Raw genomic sequence first — 21,321 nt, forward strand, 5'->3', positions numbered from 1 at the left:
AAGAAAAAATGTTTGCTGAAAAACTGCTAGTTGGCTTAAAATCTATCTGTAGAGTTTCATTGAAACTTCATTATCTCTTTGTTATCAGTTATGAAAATCACAGTTTTTACACAGTCTTTCTATGAAGTACTCTCTGCTATCTAATGAATTAATTTGGATACAAATCTGTTCATTTTACATGTATATGAAATATAGTGTTAGCAGTACATATATTTTGTCAGAAGCTAAGATAAATTTAAATAGATATTTCATAGTGTTACTGGTAAAACAGATGTTCATTTGGAGATCTTAGATATTTGTAAGTTGTTGCCTCGATGCTTTCCGTCTTTAAATTTATCTTTGGGCCTTTCGTGCATCTTAAATGCAGCACAAAACCCAAGTGCAGCTAACTGACCGAACTTGATCTAATGACTTACTATATTTTACTTATCACTTAAGAGAATTAAAATGAGTTTGAAGGTTTTTCTTGGTGTATGTATGGTTACATGTTCTAGGAGTTTTAATTTAAAGAAGACAGTTGCTAACAAAATGCTTTGAGTGGGCACTTGACACCTGAACTCTGCTTGAGACTTTGCTAATATTTGCATGTTTTGTAAATACATTTTACAAGTGCTGCAGCTTTCAGTTTGCAGGAAAAAAAAAAAAAAAAAAGAACAAAATTTTATTCAAATTTAGTGAGTAAAAATTGTAGGATTATGAAAGCCAAGAAAAGAGAAAAGCCCTATTTTAGTGTGATAGTACATGTTAGAATGGGAAGAAATATCACATTAAGACAACAACAACAACAAGAACAACAACAAATAATGAGGAGTTTAACATGATAATAAGTATACTCTCTGTGTTGGAATATGTATTTTCAGTAATATTTCTCTAGGTGCTGGCTTTACTGCATTTTATATAGGAAAGATGATGGCAGAAAGGAGGTTTGACCATTCTTAACATGATGCTTGAGAATGAAAATATGAAATTGGTATCTGGGAAGAAGAAAGCCACAGCTACAACATTTACACCTCTCCATAAACAATTTTAATCTCTAAAGCTGTGTTGAGGTTAGTTTTAAAACAGTCATTGAGCAAACTCAGTGTAACTAAAGGAGAAAAAAGAAAAAAAATATATACATATATTCAGGAAATATTTATATATACATTCCTGTAAAATCTGTTCATTTATGTTAAAAAAAAAAAAAGAATATGAGAATTTGTTCTTTGTTAGCAGATTTAGGTTAAATAGCTTGGAGGATATGGGGGATGTTGGTGAGCTTTTTATACTGGAAAATAAATAGCGTCTTCCCATTTCCTATGGATAGGTATTCTTGTACAGTTGGAAGGATCTTATCTGGCTTCTTTATGGCTGCTAGAAGTATAAAACTGTAAAACAAATAAACAAATTACATTGTATTTTCTTCTTTATTGATGTTATGTTTTTAGGCACTGAAAGCTACAGAAAGCATCTTTACTCAAGCAAGGAGGAAAAATAATATCAGTGATCAAAGTCTGACTTAAATTGCTGGAAACCATTTGAACAGTCAGAGGATTGTGCCAGAAATTTGCAGATGCTTATCTGTCTGCAGCACATCAGCCTTCCTGACTTCTTTTAAGAAGTTAATTGCTATCAATATCAGTTATATGTAGTCTGAAAATCCATAGTATCCCTAAGAAATGTGACTGCTGATATCCAGTGAAAAACTCCATTTCTATTCACTGAGAAGTGAACATGAATAATGCCTGTTAAATACATTAAAAGCCTTAATAAAGGTTATAGATCTTTTGCTATCTTCACCATTTTACTCATGGGAAAGATTAGTGTGATGCTCTTTATACCTTGGCTATATACCCCGCTTTCTCATCCCCTTCATGTCCCTTCTTTCATTCATAAATTAACTAAAAATAAGACACTGGGAAAAAAAAAAAAAAAAAAAAAAAAGGTTCTGTGGCCTCATTGAATGTATGTAGAAGACATTCTCTGTTTTTATTGAGTGCCCATACTACTCAGTATGATACCTGCTTGGTGCTACAATAATTGCTAATCATTAACAAGTCTAAGAGTCATTTTCCTTTTCGTCTCTGAGTATACATGTAGATTAAATTTGAATCTGTGCTCACAGGGAATGTTTTTAAACACAAATATGAACAACCATAGCATGTCTGCTGTCAGTTCTGCCTATAACTCCGTTAGGCCATTGGACTAGCAGAAGGAGAATCTTTGCCCTGAACCATGCAGTTTCAATTAAAATGTGGCGGGAGGGACAACAGAGGGAGTGGAAAAAGATTGTCATGTTCTTGGGACTGAAACACATGGGCTTTAAAGAAGACTGTTGTATTTTCATTTGTTTCAAGCACAATATCTAAAGCCAGGTCACCTGGTAGTAATTAAAATTGCTTCCACGTACTGCTACATGTAAAATAGAGAAGTATGGAGATACACAATCAAAACAAAACAGAATGTTGCATTTTAATTTCATTGTTTTGTTTTGTTTCATTATGATTATTAATGATTTGAAGAAATTAAAAATGTTGCATTTTGGTTTGCACTTGGGTTTTTTATTGCTGTTATTATCTGGCTGCAGAAGTTAAGCTTTACATGTCCACCATTACTGCTGGGATGAGTAGGTCTGATTCATTGCTACTATACTTTTGGGTAGCCTTGTCTGGACAGACACTGAACCCCTAATTCCAAAGAATACAGACCTTTTCTAGAGATGTTCTTAGCTTCTGCTTGTGGGATTGATGCAGTGCCTGAGAAATGGCCAATGGAAAGGCTACCGCTCTATGATGGGTCTGTGTGTTCCTGCCCTGTTTGTATCTTCTCCTGAGAGCCTAGCCACCATGAAATCACTATGAAAAGCCACCACAGATTTTCCAAAATTATCCAAGTGAACACAGCTTACAGGCAGACACTAAAATACATAGATTCAGCAGGCAGGTGACTATGATGAAGACTGTAAATGTGTGAGTCCAGCTGAAATGTACATTTGTAATCAGATGAGAATTCTATAACCTGGTGAATATACATCTTACACTGTTAAAATTCTGAAAATAATTTATTATTATGTGAGCTTCAGGCATTTTTCATCACCTCTTGTATTTTTCCCAAAATGTTTTGTTTTTTTTTTTTTTTTTTTTTGCTTTTGTGGTATGCATGATGCAAATCTACTACTTTGTAACCAGCTTTTCATTTTTGACCTTATATCTGTGTCTTACAGCTGGGGAAATTAGTGTCTAGAGGTGTTTTATCCACTTGTTCATTAGTTACTAACTTGTCAGCTGCTGTGAACGTACACCTCACAAATAAGATGTACTGAACAGGTTTTCATTTGTAAGTAATTCATATATTCTGTTTTATAGGTCGAAGTAAGTAATGAGCATTGACTCAAGACTTCTGCTGTTGTAGCTGAAGAAACAGATTTTAGAAGAAAAGACCAACCTTGTGACTCATCCTTCTGGAAGAAACCCACCATCCGTTTCTCACGGCATGTGGATTGTTCTTCCCACAGGCTCAGTGTCATTATCAGCATTGTTATTTGGTAGATCCTTGTAGATTATCTGGAATTTTTGAATGATTTACTTATATGGACACTTGTAAATTGTAAATTTTTTCTTTTTTAATTTTAATATTTTTACAACAGTTAGTGTTGAGGCATTAAAACAAAACCTGTGAAAACTATGAGAAGGATGCATCTTCCTCAAGGAAGACAGTATTTTTTAACTGACAGAATCATACTGTGCCTGGTCAAGATTGTATCAGTAAACAGTGATTTTGACTCCAAAACATCCAGCATGAGTCAAACCCTAACAGTGTAAAAGAGATCATTTCAATGCTGTATTTAAAATCCACAGTGTCCACTCCTTGTATTTTCTTAACTGCTGTATGCAGTAGGAATTGATTTATGACTCTTCTTAGCCAGATGTTCCGGCACTAATGTACTCATCTCATTATTGCAATTCATATATGGCTCCTTCTCCTTCCCTAATCTCTTTTGTCCTGAGCCCATCAACAATAGTGTCTCTAATTTGAGAAGTAGAATGACCACTCTGTGGATGTCAGTATCTAGGAACCTTTAAATCCATGGCTCTTTAGGTGTCTGGGTTTTGCACATTTTTAAACTCTTTTCCTCCCTTCTCCCAGGAAGAAGCCAAGCATGAATGTACAGTATAAGGCACCAACTTCAGCCTTAGAAGCCTCTGGGGACTAACTTTTTTCTTAATTTAAAAGTAAACAAGCAAACCTGAAAATGTGTATAAAAATTTGTAAAGTTATTTGTAAATACTTCTGGACAAATAACATGTATGTAACTCTGTGGTATTTTGTTTTCTATTATGTCACCACTAGCATAAAGTGATACACAAAAGCTACTTTCTTTGGGCAACTGGTAGTCTTTTTACCAGAATTCTGTGTTTCTTCCTTCTTAATTGCTATTTAAAATAGGGTGCATAGTTGTATACACCAGAGAGTTATGTCTCTCCACAGAGCATATGTGCCTCAGCATCAGCATAAATTCATCAGGGTTTTGGGGCATTTGTGCTTTCTCATTTTGTGGTTTCTTTGGTGGGATTGTCAGGAAGGACATTCCTTTCAATATGTATATCTCCACCTCTCAAATAGGAGCTGAACTAAGGGCCTTCGTAAATGTCCTGAATAGTATTCGGTTGGTAATTTCTGGTCCAACAGCATTCAGATTCTCAGTTTCCAGTCTTCTCTTGAAGGATGCATCCCCTGTCTTTTCCAGTCTGAGCAGATGTGAAGTAGATGAAGGCTTGTCTTGATCCTTTCCCTTATGAAGTCTATCTGTGTTATTCGTTGATATGAACTAATGAGAATGTTAATAAATATAATAGAGGCAGAGTCTATTATTGACAATGCTCTAGTGGTGCATGCACCTGTTTCCCAGTTAGCTGAACCAAAGACATTATCATCTTTGGAGAAAACACTGTCTGAACACAGGATAACCTTCCCTGAAATCAAGTATGAATTTGTTAAGACAAAGTGAACAGAAACGACAACTGAATAAAACAATTTCTTAGTGTTCCTAGGGTTAGATATACCTCAAACAGTATGTGTGTGTAAAATCAGACTGTGCCAAAACCAGGAATGTACATGAAGATAATGTCCTCTTGTACTTATACCTTCCCTCATACATGATGTTCTCATATATTCAAGAATACTGCAAATTACATGGCTTGCTTCATCTTGAATACTTATCTTAGCATTGAAAAAAATAGGTATTTATCACAAAACTAATATAAATGATACCATTTTTGAGGCATTATGAAGAAGATAACAATGAGAATTGCTTTATAGTTGTAATATTTGAATAAGGCAAAAACATTTTTATCTACTTGAGTAATACTTTACTTCTGTTTAGCACAAAAGATTATTTCATTTCTTTCTATGATGCCTTAAACAGTGACAATGTCTATCCAGCCAGTGCCTGTAGCCTTCTGTGTTTGAAATGGCTCCAGGATTTCAGAGACTGGTATCTCTGAGCACTGTTCAGCAGTTTCCATGTTTTACCTCTCTCAATTTCAGAGAGTCCATGATGTGGGCATCTAGCACAGATTCCTATGATCAAAGCAGTTCCCATTTGGGTTTTACATTTCAACACTAATTTCATGGCATTAATTATGATGGGCTGGCAGATTAAAGGCTTCCAACCAAACACACTGCTACTCTCAGAACCAAAGGGAAGAAAGGAAAGGAGCACTACATCCTAGTCAGTTGCAGATTCTCCTCCAGAAGATAATATACTCTGTTCTGGCAGAGCTTTGGAAACATATATTAATTTTCAACCAAGACAGAAACATCTGCTGGACCATATTTTACAAATTTGACTGAATGTACCTCTTCTATGCCTTTCTGTGGCACCTTCAGATTTTCAGCTTTCTAATGAAGAACTGTGGACATGCCACAAAAATTCTGCAAAGACAGAACCGACTACTCTTTCATCTGAGATATTGATCAATTTTTAGCTGGGGAACACAAACTACTACATTCCAAGTAAGCTTAAAATCTTGGAATCGTTACCTATACAGCAAGTCTGCCATCTGTCTCATTTAATGAACAGAACAAACCTGATTGAGAGGAATTTGTCTTCATTAGAACAAACTAAAACGCACACTGCAATGCTGAGGAAAACTGTCATTCTTTTCTAAATTAAGACACAAAATAGTACCAAGTAATCTGTACATGTTGGAAAAAAAAATATTGAGAATAATAAATGGACTTGAATGTTAATTGCTGTGTCCTCCAATACAGTATACATATCGGGTAACATTTTGGTAGGGAGTCATGCAACACATACTTTCAGTAAGGTGTTAGGTGAGTCACAGAACAGCCAGCTACATAGCAAATAAATGTCAGCTTTCTAAATATGTTTGGATAGTTTTGTTAAGCTTAACTCTAACATGAAGTTTCAGGAAATGACTAAATTTGTACTGCAAAAGAGAATTTGCCAAAAATCCTCAAATTTCAGAGCAGATTATCAGTTGGTATAAACTTTCTTGGCAGCATTAATAACTCATACTGTAAAAGTTTATAACAGCTGAAGATCTGTCCTTCAGCCTTCTACACCTTTTTCTATTCTCTGAGTTTCTGCTTAATTCAAGTTTTACAGAGAATCAGATTTGAAACAGTGCTTTGACTGATAGCAGAACTAGAGATGTGACTGCAGAAAGATGGTGTTACACATTCACTAAGGGCTGAGCCAGGTACAAGCAGTGTTTTTTTGTTTTGTTTTGTTTTTAAAGAAGCTGATTTTCAGTTTTCAGGACCTGAAACTGGAATTGTATAAAGAAATATTTGTGAATAGATATTTGTATGAGTGACATAGACTGATTATGTATTAGAATTCCTGGTGTTGCTGGAGGTATTATTGATTGGGCCGATGATCCCAGCTCTTTCCACAGAGATTTTTGACTCAAAAAATTGCAATTAATGCATTTTTTGATGATCACTTATGATCCCAAATTGCTCTCGAAAATTGAACACTTCACCTGGATTTGGTGAAGGGTCTTTACAGTGCTAGGATATGACACTAACTACTCTAAACAATTTCCAGTGGAGCTGTATCAGTTAAAACCATGGAAATTATGCCTGTTTTTATTTAACACCTGCTTTCTTTCAGCAGTATAATAGAGCCTGTTAAGAAGATGATATTTACAGAATCACAGAATTTCTAGGTTGGAAGAGACCTCAAGATCATCAAGTCCAACCTCTGACCTAACACTAACAAGTCCTCCACTAAACCATATCGCTAAGTTTAACATCTAAACGTCTTTTAAAGACCTCCAGGGATGGTGACTCCACCACTTCCCTGGGCAGCCCATTCCAATGCCTAACAACCCTCTTGGTAAAGAAGTTCTTTCTAATATCCAACCTAAAACTCCCCTGGCGCAACTTTAGCCCATTCCCCCTCGTCCTGTCACCAGGCACGTGGGAGAACAGACCAACCCCCACCTCGCTACAGCCTCCTTTAATGTACTTATAAAGAGCAATAAGGTCGCCCCTGAGCCTCCTCTTCTCCAGGCTGAACAAGCCCAGCTCCCTCAGCCACTCCTCATAGGACTTGTTCTCCAGACCCCTCACCAGCTTTGTTGCCCTTCTCCGGACTCGCTCAAGCACCTCAATGTCCTTCTTGTAGCAAGGGGCCCAAAACTGAACACAGTACTTGAGGTGTGGCCTCACCAGAGCCGAGTACAGGGGGACGATCACTTCCCTAGACCTGCTGGCCACACTGCTTCTTATGCAAGCTGTTGGCCTTCTTGGCCACCTGAGCACACTGCTGGCACATATTCAGGTGACTATCCACCAATACTCCCAGGTCCTTCTCCGCCAGGCAGCTTTCCAACCACTCATCTCCCAACCTGTTGCTCTGCTTGGGGTTATTGCGCCCCAGGTGCAGGACCCAGCACTTGGCCTTCATACAGTTGATCTCAGTCCATCGGTCCAGCCTATCCAGATCCTCCTGCAGAGCCTTCCCACCCTCGAGCAGATTTACACACGCACCTAGTTTGGTGTCATCTGCAAACTTACTGAGGGTGCCTCATCCCCTCATCCAGATCATCAATAAAGACATTAAAGAGGACCGGCCCCAGTACCGAGCCCTGGGGAATGCCACTAGTGACTGGCCTCCAACTGGACTTGACTCCATTCACCACGACTCTTTGGGCCCGGCTATCCAGCCAGTTTTTAACCCAACAAAGCGTATGCCAGTCCAAGCCACAAGCAGACAGTTTCTTGAGGAGAATGCTGTGGGAAATGGTGTCAAAAGCCTTGCTGAAGTCAAGGTAGACCACATCCACAGCCTTTCCCTCATCCACCCAGCGCGTCACTTTGTCATAGAAGGAGATCAGGTTCGTCAAGCAGGACCTGCCTTTCATAAACCCATGCTGACTGGGCCTGATAGCCTGGCTGCCCTGTAAGTGCCACATGATGACACTCAAGATAATCTGCTCCATGAGTTTCCCTGGCACTGAGGTCAAACGGACAGGCCTATAGTTTCCTGGGTCTGCCCTCCAGCCCGTCTTGTAGATGGGCGTCGCTTTTGCTAGCCGCCAGTCAACTGGGACCTCGCCGATAGCCAGGACTGTTGATAAATGATGCTAAGCAGCTTGGCCAGCTCCTCTGCCAGTTCTCTCAGTATCCTCAGGTGGATCCCATCTGGCCCCATCGACTTGCATACATCCAGGTGCCGTAGCAGGTCACCAACAATTTCCTCATGGATAGTGAGTGCCACATTCTGCTCCCCATCCCCTTCCACCAGCTCAGGGTACTGGGTATCCAGAGAGCAACTGGTTTTGCCGCTAAAGACTGAGGCAAAGAAGGCATTAAGCACCTCCACCTTTTCCTCATCTTTTGTAACTAAGTTCTCCCCCTGCATCCAGTAAAGGCTGGAGATTCTCCTTAGTCCTCCGTTTAGCATTGATGTAGCCTTGTTTCAGCCCTGTCCCCTTTCTTACCTAGTTCAAAGCCCTCTCAATGAGCCCCGCCAGCTCCTGGCCCAGGATCCGTTTTCCCTTAAAAGATAGGGACCCGTCTGCAGCCATCAGGCTGGGTGTCGAGTAAAGTGCCCCATGGTCAAAAAAAAAAAAAAAACAACAAAATTTCTGTGTTGGCACCAGCCCCGGAGCCATGTGTTTAACAGGTGGGCTTTCCATGTCCTCTCTGTACCCCTCCCTGCCACCGTAGGGATAGACGAAAACACCACCTGTATTCCCACTCCATCCACTAACTGTCCCAGTCCCCTAAAGTCCTGTTTGATGGTCTTCAGGTTTCTCTCTTCAATGTCATCACTGCCAGCCTGGACTATTAAAAGAGGATAATAGTCAGAGGGGCAAACCAGGTTGGGAAGCTTTCTGGCAATGTCTGACCCCCAGCAGACTTCCCTACGGGTAGGGTCAGGCCGACAAATAGAGCTCTCTGTTCCTCTGAGAAGGGAGTCACCCACAACAATCACCCTTCTTTCTGTCCTGGTGGAGGTAGTTCTGAGGCGTGGAGTTGACTTCCTCGCCCTAGGCATCCTCCTGGGTACATTTTCTCCCTCTTCCTCAGCTACCGGTCTCTCAAGCTCCAGGGCCTCAAACCTGTTGCGTAAGGGCACCTGGGAAGGTGAGGCCGGTGGGGGGGCATCGCCTGCAATGTCGAGCAGGGACCTGTTTCCATTCCTCCTCAACTCCTAGGTCCCCTCCCTCTGTCCAACAGCAGCAGGGCAGGGGGTCCACCCCTGTTTGGGGTGTCTCACCCCAGTACCTGTCCTTCAGGCTGTGCAGGGAGTTGCTCCACAAGTCTATCTCGCGCTCACACTCCCTGATATCCCTCAACCTCTTGACCTCCTCCTTGAGTCCTGCCACCAGGCGGACCAGGTCGTCCACCTGCTCACACCTCACGCACACAGTCTCTGTGCCCCCCGCAGGTGGTAGCAACAGGCTCAGGCACTCCCTGCATCCAGAGACCTGAACTACCGCAGTTTTGAGCGGGCAGTCGGTCTGGGTGTGTACAGACTTCCTAGAGAGAGCACTGTGCCTGGTGTACACCACTGCAGCTGAGCTAGCGGTAGACCGCCATTAGAGAAGGTGTTCGTATGGGCGGGGGGAGCGCTCTGCCCTTCCTGCTCGCCCTGCCTGTGCTAACTGCCACACCACTCCCTTCTGACGCGCCATGCCCTGTTTGCCCGTCCTGGTCGCTGAGCTCCCTAGGGGCAGCTTTTGAAGGGCCGGGGAGGGGGCGCTGCTGGCTCCGCCTATGCCACATTCTCGCCTCGTTCACCTCCCTCACGAGGGCTGCCGGGTCCTGGCGGCTCCCTCGAGTGCTGGAAAAATTAGCCCTGCCTGTCCAATCCCCCGCTCTGCTGCAGAACGCGTCTGCCCCGGAGCCGATCGCCTCGGCAAGTGGCTTAACACATATTTAACACATATTAGTAAGAATATCAGAGTCTGAAGAGTATGGGAGCTGGCTAATGTGTGACAAAATTAACTTTTCCTGTCTAAAGCTGTGGAACCACACATTTGGGCCACTCAGAAGGACATAGCCCTTCCTGAAGAATGGCAGATTTTCTCCCAGATAAAAAACAGTGGCTGTTTTGTCTTTCAAACGCCTTTCGATTAAGGCTTCTTTCATTCTTTGCAGCTGCCCCACAGGGATCTGCTCCATGTTTAGGTCTTGAGTTTCAACTCTCCATACAGTTGTCCACAGCTCAGGCATAGCAAAACCTCCTTCACCTTCAAGCACCACATTGGCAGGTGTATTTTTACAGTGGCAACTGCTCTGTGCTTCTCTGCACCCGGCTGTCTGTCTGCCTTTCATGTGGGGATTATCTGATTAAAAAAAGCCAACCCAGCAATCTATCAAGTTCCCTTAACAGACTTTGACAGTGGCAAACAAAAATTGACATCCCAAACTAATTGGCCTGCCTCCTTGTAGAATCAGTCTCATCTAGTTTAATTATAATAAATTACAACCTGGGAGCTCTTTTGTAAACTGAAGAAGTTTTTTTTCAACTTGGCAAAATGTTCCTTCCACATACAGCTCCCACATCTGCAGGCCATTTTTTCTCACAAACAAATTCAGCTCTTACCCACCATGCCAAATGCCTTGATAGAAACCAGTTCTTTAGTGCCTGAAACAGCTATGGGCCATATTATTGCTCACCAGAACAATGCCTTTAGAGTAGGGTGGCTGAGTTCACATCGGAGGTTTGATGGGATAGCACTGCATGGTATAGAGGATGCCCAATATCCATACAGCCTTAATGAGCGCTCTCTGTCCTCTCTATCCAGGGAGCTGACTTTGCCTGAAGTATAACTGGTGATAAACCTGAAAGATTAGTTAATTTGCACTGAAATAGGGTTTACAAGCATTATGGACAATTGGGATTCAGATCTATGCAATGAGCACATGAAGAAGATGCTTCAGATCAAGGTTACTGCTGCAGGATTAGCCCTTAGAGCTTTATCTGCATTATATTCTGGTGGTCTGCTCACAGCCTCTCAGGGTGTCCCTGATCACCCTGGTGTACCAGCAATACTCTGCTTCACTGTAACCAGTCACAAGGTTGTCCTTACGTAGCAGCTAAGGACACAGATCAAGCCTGTACAGCTTGCTGTTTGACAACTACATATAAGATGTGCTTCTTTCCCTGTGTCGATAAGCAATGGCTGATAAATGATGGTTTCTCACCATAATTTCCATTTTCTTCATATAAGTCATAATTTGAATGCTTTTCTTTGATTTTAAACAAATTAAGCATCTGGATTTAATTCCTTCCTCCACATGAATACCTGCTAGTTGGTCACACACATTACACAGTTCCGTGTGTGACAGCTTTGTGGCATAGCTGCTATTGCATGGTCTATTGCCTCTCGAAGCCAGCAGCAGACTCGGGAGATAGTCTCACTAAACAGCATCCATGCATAAATAATACTGGGAAGGCAAAAAGGATTCTCCTTGTTTTGCTTATTCCTCTGGGACCTAATATCACAGCTTTAAGCCTTCTGTCCCAGTTTCCTATTTATTTCACACCAGTCTTATGCAAGCATGCTTTCAAAACACTCACGTGAGTCCTTGCCAAGCAGACTCGCTGAAGCTGAATTATAAGTTGGCTGAATATGACTCAAAGTGTAATCTAATTTCTCTTTTTCCACATCATTGCGTACCTGCCCAATTAGTAGAGCATCATATGCAAGGAAAGGTTACAGCATTTCCTAGTATTCCATACTTGGAATGAGAACTGTGCTACACACAGGCAAGCAGATCTGCACCCCACGCTGTACAACACATCACTAGGGTGTATCGATCGTACTTTATCTGTATAGCCAGAATCAGAATGGCAAGCAGATACAAAGACCCAAGTGTTTGTACAGAAAAGCCAGCAGCTCATCTAAACAACCTTGGTCTGATATTCATAATCCACGCAGCAGGACGTTGTTTTTCTTAGCAAGTAAAGCTGCCTGGCTTAAAGGTTACAGCCAGATCCTCAGGTGTGTGATAACCTTCTGTTTTGCTCTTACACATATATATTCACACCCATGTTTTGGTTTATAAAGGCCATAAGTCTGTTTGCTCTGAAGTTTAGATGAGCAGCTGTATCTAGACTGCTGTGGGAAGTGTTCCTTGGAGTGTTTTAGAGACCAGAATAACTCCTATGGAGACCACTGCCTGCCTGCAGGAGCACACATAAGACCCATCCAGGCTGGCAGCTCTGGAGGAAACCCAGAGGAGCCTGGGGCTCAGAGACAACCAAATGGCCCTGGCTACCACAGCCAGCTCCCACCTCTAGGCTCTGTGGCCTGCATCAGCCTGCTGGAAACAGCCCTGAGGGCCCCATCGGGGCTCTCCCCTGCTTTGCTCGAGGCTGCATTTAACTGTATTTAAACCCAAGCCCTGAGATGTGCTGTGGCCCTGCCTGCGACTGGCCAAGGACCTGCCTGACCCTGACTCCCATGTAGAGTACCTTGTCCAGTCCTGGGCTCCCCAGTACAAGAGAGACTTGGAGCTACTGGAGAGAGTCCAATGAAGGGCCATGAAGATGATGGTGGGGCTGGAGCACCTCTCCTCTGAGAAAAAAGCTGAGAGAGATGGATCTGTTCAGCCTGGAGAAGAGAAGGCTTGGTATAGACATTATGAACCACTTTACAGTGCAGATGATGTACCACTGGCACAGGATTCCCAGAGAGGTTGTGAAGTCTCCCTTCTTGGAGATATTCAAAAATCATTTGGACTTTTCCTGGGCAACCTGCTCTGGGTGGCCCTGTTTAAGCAGCAGGTTGGACCAGAAGGCCTCTAGAGGTGCCTTCCAACCTCAAACACTCTGTGATTCTGTGATGATCACTGAGGCCCCTTCCTGGCTCCACCTCAGACCTGCCTTGTCGTGGCCACTTTTTCTGGTGGTCACTCTTCTTGTTGGGCACAGGGGGAAAGGGCCCATCACCTGTGGTTCCTGGCTTGCCTTCACTTCCTAAGCATCCTTCTCCCACTTCCCCTGACAGAGGCTTACCTTTTTTTTTGTTTGTTTTGTTTTTGTTTTGTTTTGTTTTGTTTTTGTTTTTTTTTTTTTGTTTTTGTTTTGTTTTGTTCTGTTTTGTTTGTTTTTCCTATATAAAGTATCCTGCACTGACAAAATAACCTTCCTTTTGCATCCCTTCACCACAAGGACTCTGGTGATGAAAATAAGATGGATATAACAGACTGTGTTTACAGGGGATGAAAGAACCTGGCATGTAGTCCATTTACTGATTTATGGCTTGCCAGAAAGTTTTCCAAATCTGCCAGAAACCTTAGTGTTAGGATTAGAGAGGTTTTGTCCTTCTTTCCTCAAGCCAGCAAATATGAAAATCTGTGCTCAAAAAATGAGTTTCTAATGATGTTTGATATGAAGTCAAGTGCTCTTACAAAGATATTCTTATACAAATTTAGACTCCACCTTTTTAAAAGTGTTGTGTGTTTGGGGAAGTATTAGACTCAATCATGTAATTAACAGATGTGTGAAAAGTATCTGATTTAAAAGACAATCCTATAGCTCTGTCCAGTTATTAAGAAATTAAACCTGTGACTATTCTTAACTCAGTAAATCTATTTCACGTTACAAGAACCTGAAAGGAAAATCAAACCTAGCCCTGTGAAAGAATAAAGATTTGAGGAAACAAATAAATAAATCAGACAAAAGGGATCATTCTAAAAGAAAAAGTAGATAATGAAAAGCAAACTTGAAAAAATAAAAAAATATATATATGATTTTTATTTAACATCATCAGGAAGCGGTATACTCAAAATGATTATTTGCTAGAATGAAAAGAACCACAGCACACATGCACACAAATATATACCTTTGTCACCACTTTTATCATAGTGTAGGGTTTCTAAAACCCTGACAAGTTTTACAGCCTGCCTTTCAGCATTAAAATTTAATATGCCAAGGACTATGATCTACAAAGGAGTATTAAAATGAAGGCTTGACACTTCTTCTGCCATCGCAATGTGCACATTATGCCACCTCATGGTTAGTGGCAGAAACACCACATTCAAGATTGATATTTCAAAAATATAGCAGAAGAAAAAGAATAGCACTTCTCCTTCATCAGCATATATTGCTGAAATGTCAGAAGTCCCACTGGGACCAATCAACACAAAGTGCTAATATCTAATCTGTGAATTATATACAGTATGAAAGGACAAAACACTGCAAAACATACCTCCTTTTAACAGTTGAATTTGCTGTTTTACTGCAAGCAGATTGCTAACATAACAGATAATCCAAATCTGACTTGATAGCACCCCACAGACAACTCCTCCTATGGCACTAAATTCTCATGTTTGCCTGGTTTTGGTAGGTTGCCATTAACTGAAAGCACATAGTGCTATCATCTCCAGGAAGTATCATTTCCTTGCTTCTATCACTCTAGTAAGAGGAAATATTATTTTGTATATATTGTAGTTATCCACTTACAAGTTGGATAACTAATATGAAATTCCAGCCCTGGATGTGGATAATAAACACCTAATTATCAGACTAGTGTTTTAGGGTGACCTAAACATCTTATAGTAAAAAAAGAAAAAAAAAAATTCAAAAGCTCAGGAGAATATAATTTACACTTCAGTTCATAATACACTAGCAATTACTAGATTATATGTTTACATCAGAATAAGTTATATAGTGAAGTAGTAATTGGAGCTAGTGGAGCTAGGAAACGAAGAAACAGTGTACAGTCAGGTAGGTGATGTACAGCCTCTCAGCTACACCAAAATCATTTTGGAGAAAATGTTTGCTTAAAACAATGGCTTGGATTCAGATGAATATGAGCTTGAATACAAATGAGTAGAAATAGATTAATCTCATTTAAGTTTAGGAATTTATCTTAAATATCTAAATTTAAGAGCCCAGTCACCTGACGTGGTAATCAAGCTCTTAATTTGGGCATCTGAGTCCCACTCAGAGTTAGGCCAGAGGAATGTAAAACAAATGTACTTCCAGATCGTTTGTTTTTACTTTCCTGATCTTTCAATGAAGCATGCTCAGCTTCAGACAGTTCTGAGTATGGCCAATTCCTGAATATCTAAAGAAAACTAAATAGACAAAAACCGCATTTAAAACAAAACATTTATTAATCAGGCAAACACATGCCAACTTGAAAACTGGAAATGAGGTGTCAAAAATATGTCTTTCTGGTTTTTTTTTGGTTGGTTGGTTTGTTGGTTGTTTCTGTTTCTGGTTAGCTACAAACCAGATAACCAATCCAGAACACATGAGGAATCATAGAATCATAGAATCACTCAGGTTGGAAAGACTTTTAAGATCATCCAGTCCAACCTTTAACCCAGTACTAAAGTCCACCACTAATCCATGCTACTGTGTTCTAAATCTACATGTTTCTTGAAGAATGGTGATTCTTGGGCAGCCCTGTTCCAATGCCGCACAGCCCTTTCAGTAAAGAAATTTCTCCTAATATCCAACCTAAACCTCCTCAGCGCAACTTGAGGCCATTTCCTCTTGTTTTATCAGTTGGTGCTTGGGAGAAGAGCCTAATCCCCACCACCCTACAACCTCCTTTAAGGTAATTGTAAAGTACAATAAGGTACCCTGAGCATTCTTTTCTCCAATCTAAACAACCCCAGCTCCCCCTGCTGGTCCTCATTGACCTTCTCTGGACATACTCCAGCACCTCGATGTCCTTTTTGTAGTGAGGGGCCCAAAACTGAACACGGTATTCAAGGTGCGGCCTCACCACATACAGAGGGACAATCACTTCCCTGGTCCTGCTGGCCATGTTACTTCTGATACAAGCCAGGATGCTGTTGGCCTTTTTGGCCACCTGAGCACACTTCTGGCTCATATTCAGCCTGCTGTTGACCAATACCCCCAGGTCCCTTTCCACCAGGCAACTTTCCAGCCACTATATGACTATACATAGTTTAAAAATGCTCCTCTGAACAGTACTACAGTCTTTCCATCATGACAGAGGATAGAGAAACCTTCCTTGGTTTTATCTCTTTGAAAAAGCCTTGTAGGTTAACTTTGTAAAAGTGAATGTGGAAGTCAGGCACCATTTGCTCTTTGAAATTCAGCTTTTCTTCTTAATGTAGTTGTTTGAAAAAGGGACTGTGCCTTGTTTTTACCAAAAAAAAAAAAGGCATTACAAAATTATTGATGCATTTAGGGATTGTCCTCATTTCTCAGACTTGCCAGAAATTTCATATTCCCAAAAGATGACTTACTGTTCAAATAAATTAAAATGACATTGTCATCAGAAAAAAAAAATAGCAGTTACTAGTTATTTCCTGTTCAAAAGCAATTGTTTATTAAAGTAAAACAGAATATATGTTGCTAATTATGCCAGTTTTAAAATTTACACTGCATAACTACCTAAGAGCCCTGAAAACTCTTTCTGGAGATTGTTTAAAGAAGGAGATAGTGTGTGCAGCAAATATGACAATGTAGTCAGAATTTACTGGGAATAAAAGAGCTATAAGCTGTGCATTCTTTCCCTACTTCCAGTTTCTGGGATAAATTTGGCCATCCATGAATAATGTATTGCAAGAATAGCTCCCTACCTTTGATATTCATTCTGTTCATCCAGTGGAACTATTATGACTCTCAGTCTGCTCTGTGTGACAGATAATTATGCATACCATTAGTCAGTATGTTAGAAGTAGGGGGCCCTTAATAAACAGAGTCTCTGCTTTGAAATTGCATGCAAATGACTTCCTGGCATTGGCTAGAATATCCACGCAAAAGCTATCTTCTGAAAACACTCACATCCTCTATAATGATCTTTAAAATGACTGATGAAAACTTGCTTGGGCCAACACATTAGTAAATAATGGTGTGTAGATATGTCTTTGTCTTCCTGGAGAAAAATGAAAACAGCTTCTTCAGTGGATGTGGCTACTTATTGTACTTTAGTACAGCTGTTACTTCAGGTCCAAGCCTTACAAAGAAACAAAGAAGAAAATGCAGCTCTTTTCCCTTTATGCTACGAAACTGCAAAGCAGGAATGCTGAAACTTTAAGGAAACAGAAGGTACTTGGATTTTTTCTGAAGAAGCAACACTGCCCACTAGTGAGACCTCACCCTAATAGTCCAAACTGTAGTTGTGTCTGTGACATGAAGTCCCGCTTTGAGACTTGGGCTATGCTCTTTAACGTCTTGCTACCACATTCCTCTGAGAAATGAGAATAATAATTGTTATGTAACATTTGTCCACAGAAACAGGATTTCACTCATATTTGACATTTAATTTAGTGGAGCCACTGACTATAAAACACAACGTTTTGTATGGCAGCTGTATCAGTTGCTCCCAGGTCATGTTCTGAGATTCAACTTCTCTTGACTTCAACTGGGAACTACCATGTAGCTGCAAAGAGAAAATCATTGGCAAAGGACCAGAGCTGGACCTCCTTCACAAAGCAAACCTGTGCCAGCACCAACCTCTTTCCCCTTCCCCTCTCCTTCCCTGAGCCCAGCCTGATAAAAGGAGGCCTGGGGCCTGCCCATGGCTATGTTTAAGTGTAAAGATGAGAGCACAGCAGCTGCTCAGGGTCTGTGCTGCCTAGTAAACTCAAGTAAGCTGGGGCCTCAAGCACCAGTGCTGACTGAACCAACATTGCTGTCACTAATCCCTTGGTATGGTTCTGAGCCAGGCCTGCTGGTACTCTTCCAGTCAGTGCATGCATGGCTTAGCTTGGGGGAAAACATGGGCCAGGGACTGTCCCCGGTAGTCAGTGTGGATGGATATCAACTAACTAAAGTCCACTTTAGGCTTTAGTAGCTTTTGGATAAGCTGCACTGAGACATTTGACCAAGAAGTTAGATCATAGGCCCTGGCCCACTTTATTTTCTGTACCACTGTGACCACAATGGCAGCTGAACTGGAGGTTTGTCACCTACACAAAGGGACAGGCATGTCTGTGGTACCACTACCACTTGGCAAAGCTTCAGTGCCTGGACACCAGCCTCAACACCAGACCCAACAGCAGGGGCAGGAGGCTCACTACAACCCTGGGGCTCCTCTTCCTTCAGCCTGAATGGACAAGACACGGAGAGGCAGTCCGTATGGGGCGGGGGTTGAATTTTGGCTACGCTTGAGCTCAGTGTAGGTGGAAGGCTCATAAGGTCTCCCTTGCCTTTTCTTGAGCACTTTTTCTTCCCTTTATATACATTAATTTTGAAAGGTTTATCAAAGACGGAAACATAAGAAGGGGAATATTCCATATTCAGAGGGGAGAAGTAATTTAGAATAAAGATGCCAGTCACAGAGAGGTTAGCTCCAAGGGCAGTGCAAGGAGCAAAACCCAACAGGCAAGAAAGAGAACTAGCAGGAAACTAACAGAAAGGGTTGGACTTTTGCATTACATTCATGTTTCTGATATTTTTTTCAAGGTGTCTTATGAGGGTTTGCAATTTGATAGTCATGTTGGCCACCTTCATAAAGAGAGATGAAATTATTTGTCCTTTATTAAATATGAGGATTATATATAACAGATTGTGCCACCTTTTTCACACACAACAATGGCTTTTCTTCATGGACAAAGTAAAAGATTTCAGTTATTGGGAGCTACACATGAAAGTATATTACTGTGGGGCATGAGGTTTTCTTTTTCATTTTCAGCTGGATAAACTAATTAACCATAGCTAAGTTCAGGAACTAAAAATAATGTGTTGTCATTTACAGGACTGCTTTATCTCTTTTTCCCTCAGGGAAAAAATGAGAAATGAGGGGGAAAAAAAAAAAAAAAAAAAAAAAAAAAAAGCAGCCACAAGACCTTCCACATTAGGAGACACAAGTAGAAATGTATTATTCTCCACTTCAGAAGTGCTACTGAACACTGGAAAGTAAAGTATAAAATCATAGACAGGAAATGTGATATGGTCTCCAGAGTTTGCCTTCACTCAGTTAAAAAGTAACTGAGAGATAGAGATAGTACTCCATGTTGCTGTTAACATGATATGAGATCGTATTGCCTGCACACTAACCCAGTGTTATGTTGACTTGCTGTTCTTTTTTTTGCAAGGGATCTTTTCTGTAGGGCTGCAGTGTGGCCCTTGCTCCTGTATATATCCTTTCTCCCCAGCCAGAAATTACACCTGTTCGGCACCATTTGGGATCATTATCTGAGGACTTGTGATCTTTCCCAGATTTCTAGCAATCTCATAATCTTTTGGGGTGGGTTGCCTTGTAGTGAGTGGTGTTTTTGATCATGCTGTAAATTAACAATTCTTGGCTTGTTTGGTGTGAATACACAGGCTGTTAATACAGTAGATGTTAAATTCAATACCCCTAGGACACATCCAACTCGGACACGGTGTACTTAATGCTATATAGCATGTACTTATTTGGGTGACCCTGCAGATGCAGATCTGCAGACCCTGCAGACTCTAAGTTTTCTGTCTTTTAAACTGGCCCCAGTGACAGTAATAAAGATGATTACCAATGATCAGAGCCACAGTAACAGCTGAGTTAGTACCTGCTGAAGTGACGCACACCCTGTCCCTTCAGTACATTCAGTGAGCTCCAGTCACTGCTTGCTCTGGATTAAATCTCTATATAGTCCAGGAAGAGGCTATCATAAATAGGAGTGCCTCTGTGCACATGCACCAGGCACTCTGCATCTCAGTCCTCTTTGTTTAAAATCAGCATTCTGTACATCAAGTGAATAAAGTGTGACTGTAATGATTTGCCATTTTATCCACTTTCCATTCTCTACTGCACAGGAGACTAAAGGGTCATTAGGAGCAAAGAGACATAAAATAAAATGAAATACACCAAACTTAAGTTCTCCTGCTGACTCCTCCTAGCTGGCGGTGGGGCCATGGTTCTTCACGCAGTGCACATACTGCACTCTGTGCTGAGACTGGAAGGAACCCCAAGGGGAGAAGCTGCCCTGTGACCATTGACAGATGCCACGTGTTAACATCACTGCACTTTTCCACTTGTCCCTGCAAGGAACGAGGGAAAGGGAGGGTATTGCAAGTCATAGGTGGCAAAGGAGAGGTGGCACAGCTGAGAAGTTGCACATTTCAGTCTCCCCTTTTTCCTGAGAGAGATTAAATCCTTGCTATGTGGTGCCAGTGCTGTCCCTTCAGTGCAGCTGAGAGGGTTGACGGACAGGGCCTGTCAGAGCCACGCTCATGGGCTGTATATGGAGGAGCTACCACCTTCCTCTTGATAAAGTCATTTCCACTGTGTGATGAGGCCTGGTACAATGAAATTGCAAGTCAGTGATACCTCACCCCAATTTTTTTCCCTCATGAGGTATGGGGGGGCCACAGAATTGGTGCTACATAAGGTTCTTCCTACAGTATAGGGTTTAGGGACTATTCTCCTTTATCTTGGCCTTTTCCCAGTGTTTTGCTAGTCGAAGCAGGTTATCAGCACTGATGGTCAAATGGTAGCTACCTCCTGAATAGACTGAGAAGAAATCATCAGCAAGGATTTAAATCCTTCAGGTGCTGCACTTGGCAAGCAGTCTAATGACTGAAATCTACAGGTATTTGTTCAAATCAACAAAAATAAGAGCCAACCAGTAACTCAAACACCTGAAGTAACTCATAATATTAACTGACTGCAACTGCCATGTCTTGCTTCAGCTTACATCCAAGACCTAAGGGCTAGTTTCTTTTATGGCACTGATGTATTCCTTCTCATTTCCATATGTTTGCTGTATTACAGCAGCTGCCGTAACAAATCCCACCACGCTTGTTACTGTACATATGCATAACAGCTTGCACCAGGCAGAAGGCACGGTAGGAAGAAAGGCAAACGCAGGCAGAGGAAGGAGAGGCAGCTCACCACCTCCAGCCACGCAGAAGGTCTGGCTGATGTTGGTCATCCTCTG

General features: G+C 41.4%; 1 protein-coding gene across 1 annotated transcript in view; it reads left to right on the forward strand.

Annotated features, from left to right (window-relative positions):
- The window catches only part of NKAIN3 (sodium/potassium transporting ATPase interacting 3), a gene marked incomplete at both ends in the record, with an annotated part of 372,746 nt that extends 369,337 nt beyond the window's left edge, over nucleotides 1-3,409 (forward strand). The window contains one exon of the mRNA XM_082752335.1: nucleotides 3,345-3,409. Within this exon, the coding sequence (XP_082608461.1) occupies nucleotides 3,345-3,358 (14 nt within the window). The remainder of the gene's footprint in view (nucleotides 1-3,344) is intronic.
- Nucleotides 3,410-21,321: the final 17,912 nt, after the last annotated feature.

The sequence above is a fragment of the Aythya marila genome (genome assembly GCF_965140915.1).
Source record: "Aythya marila genome assembly, chromosome: 2".
Taxonomy (NCBI): domain Eukaryota; kingdom Metazoa; phylum Chordata; class Aves; order Anseriformes; family Anatidae; genus Aythya; species Aythya marila.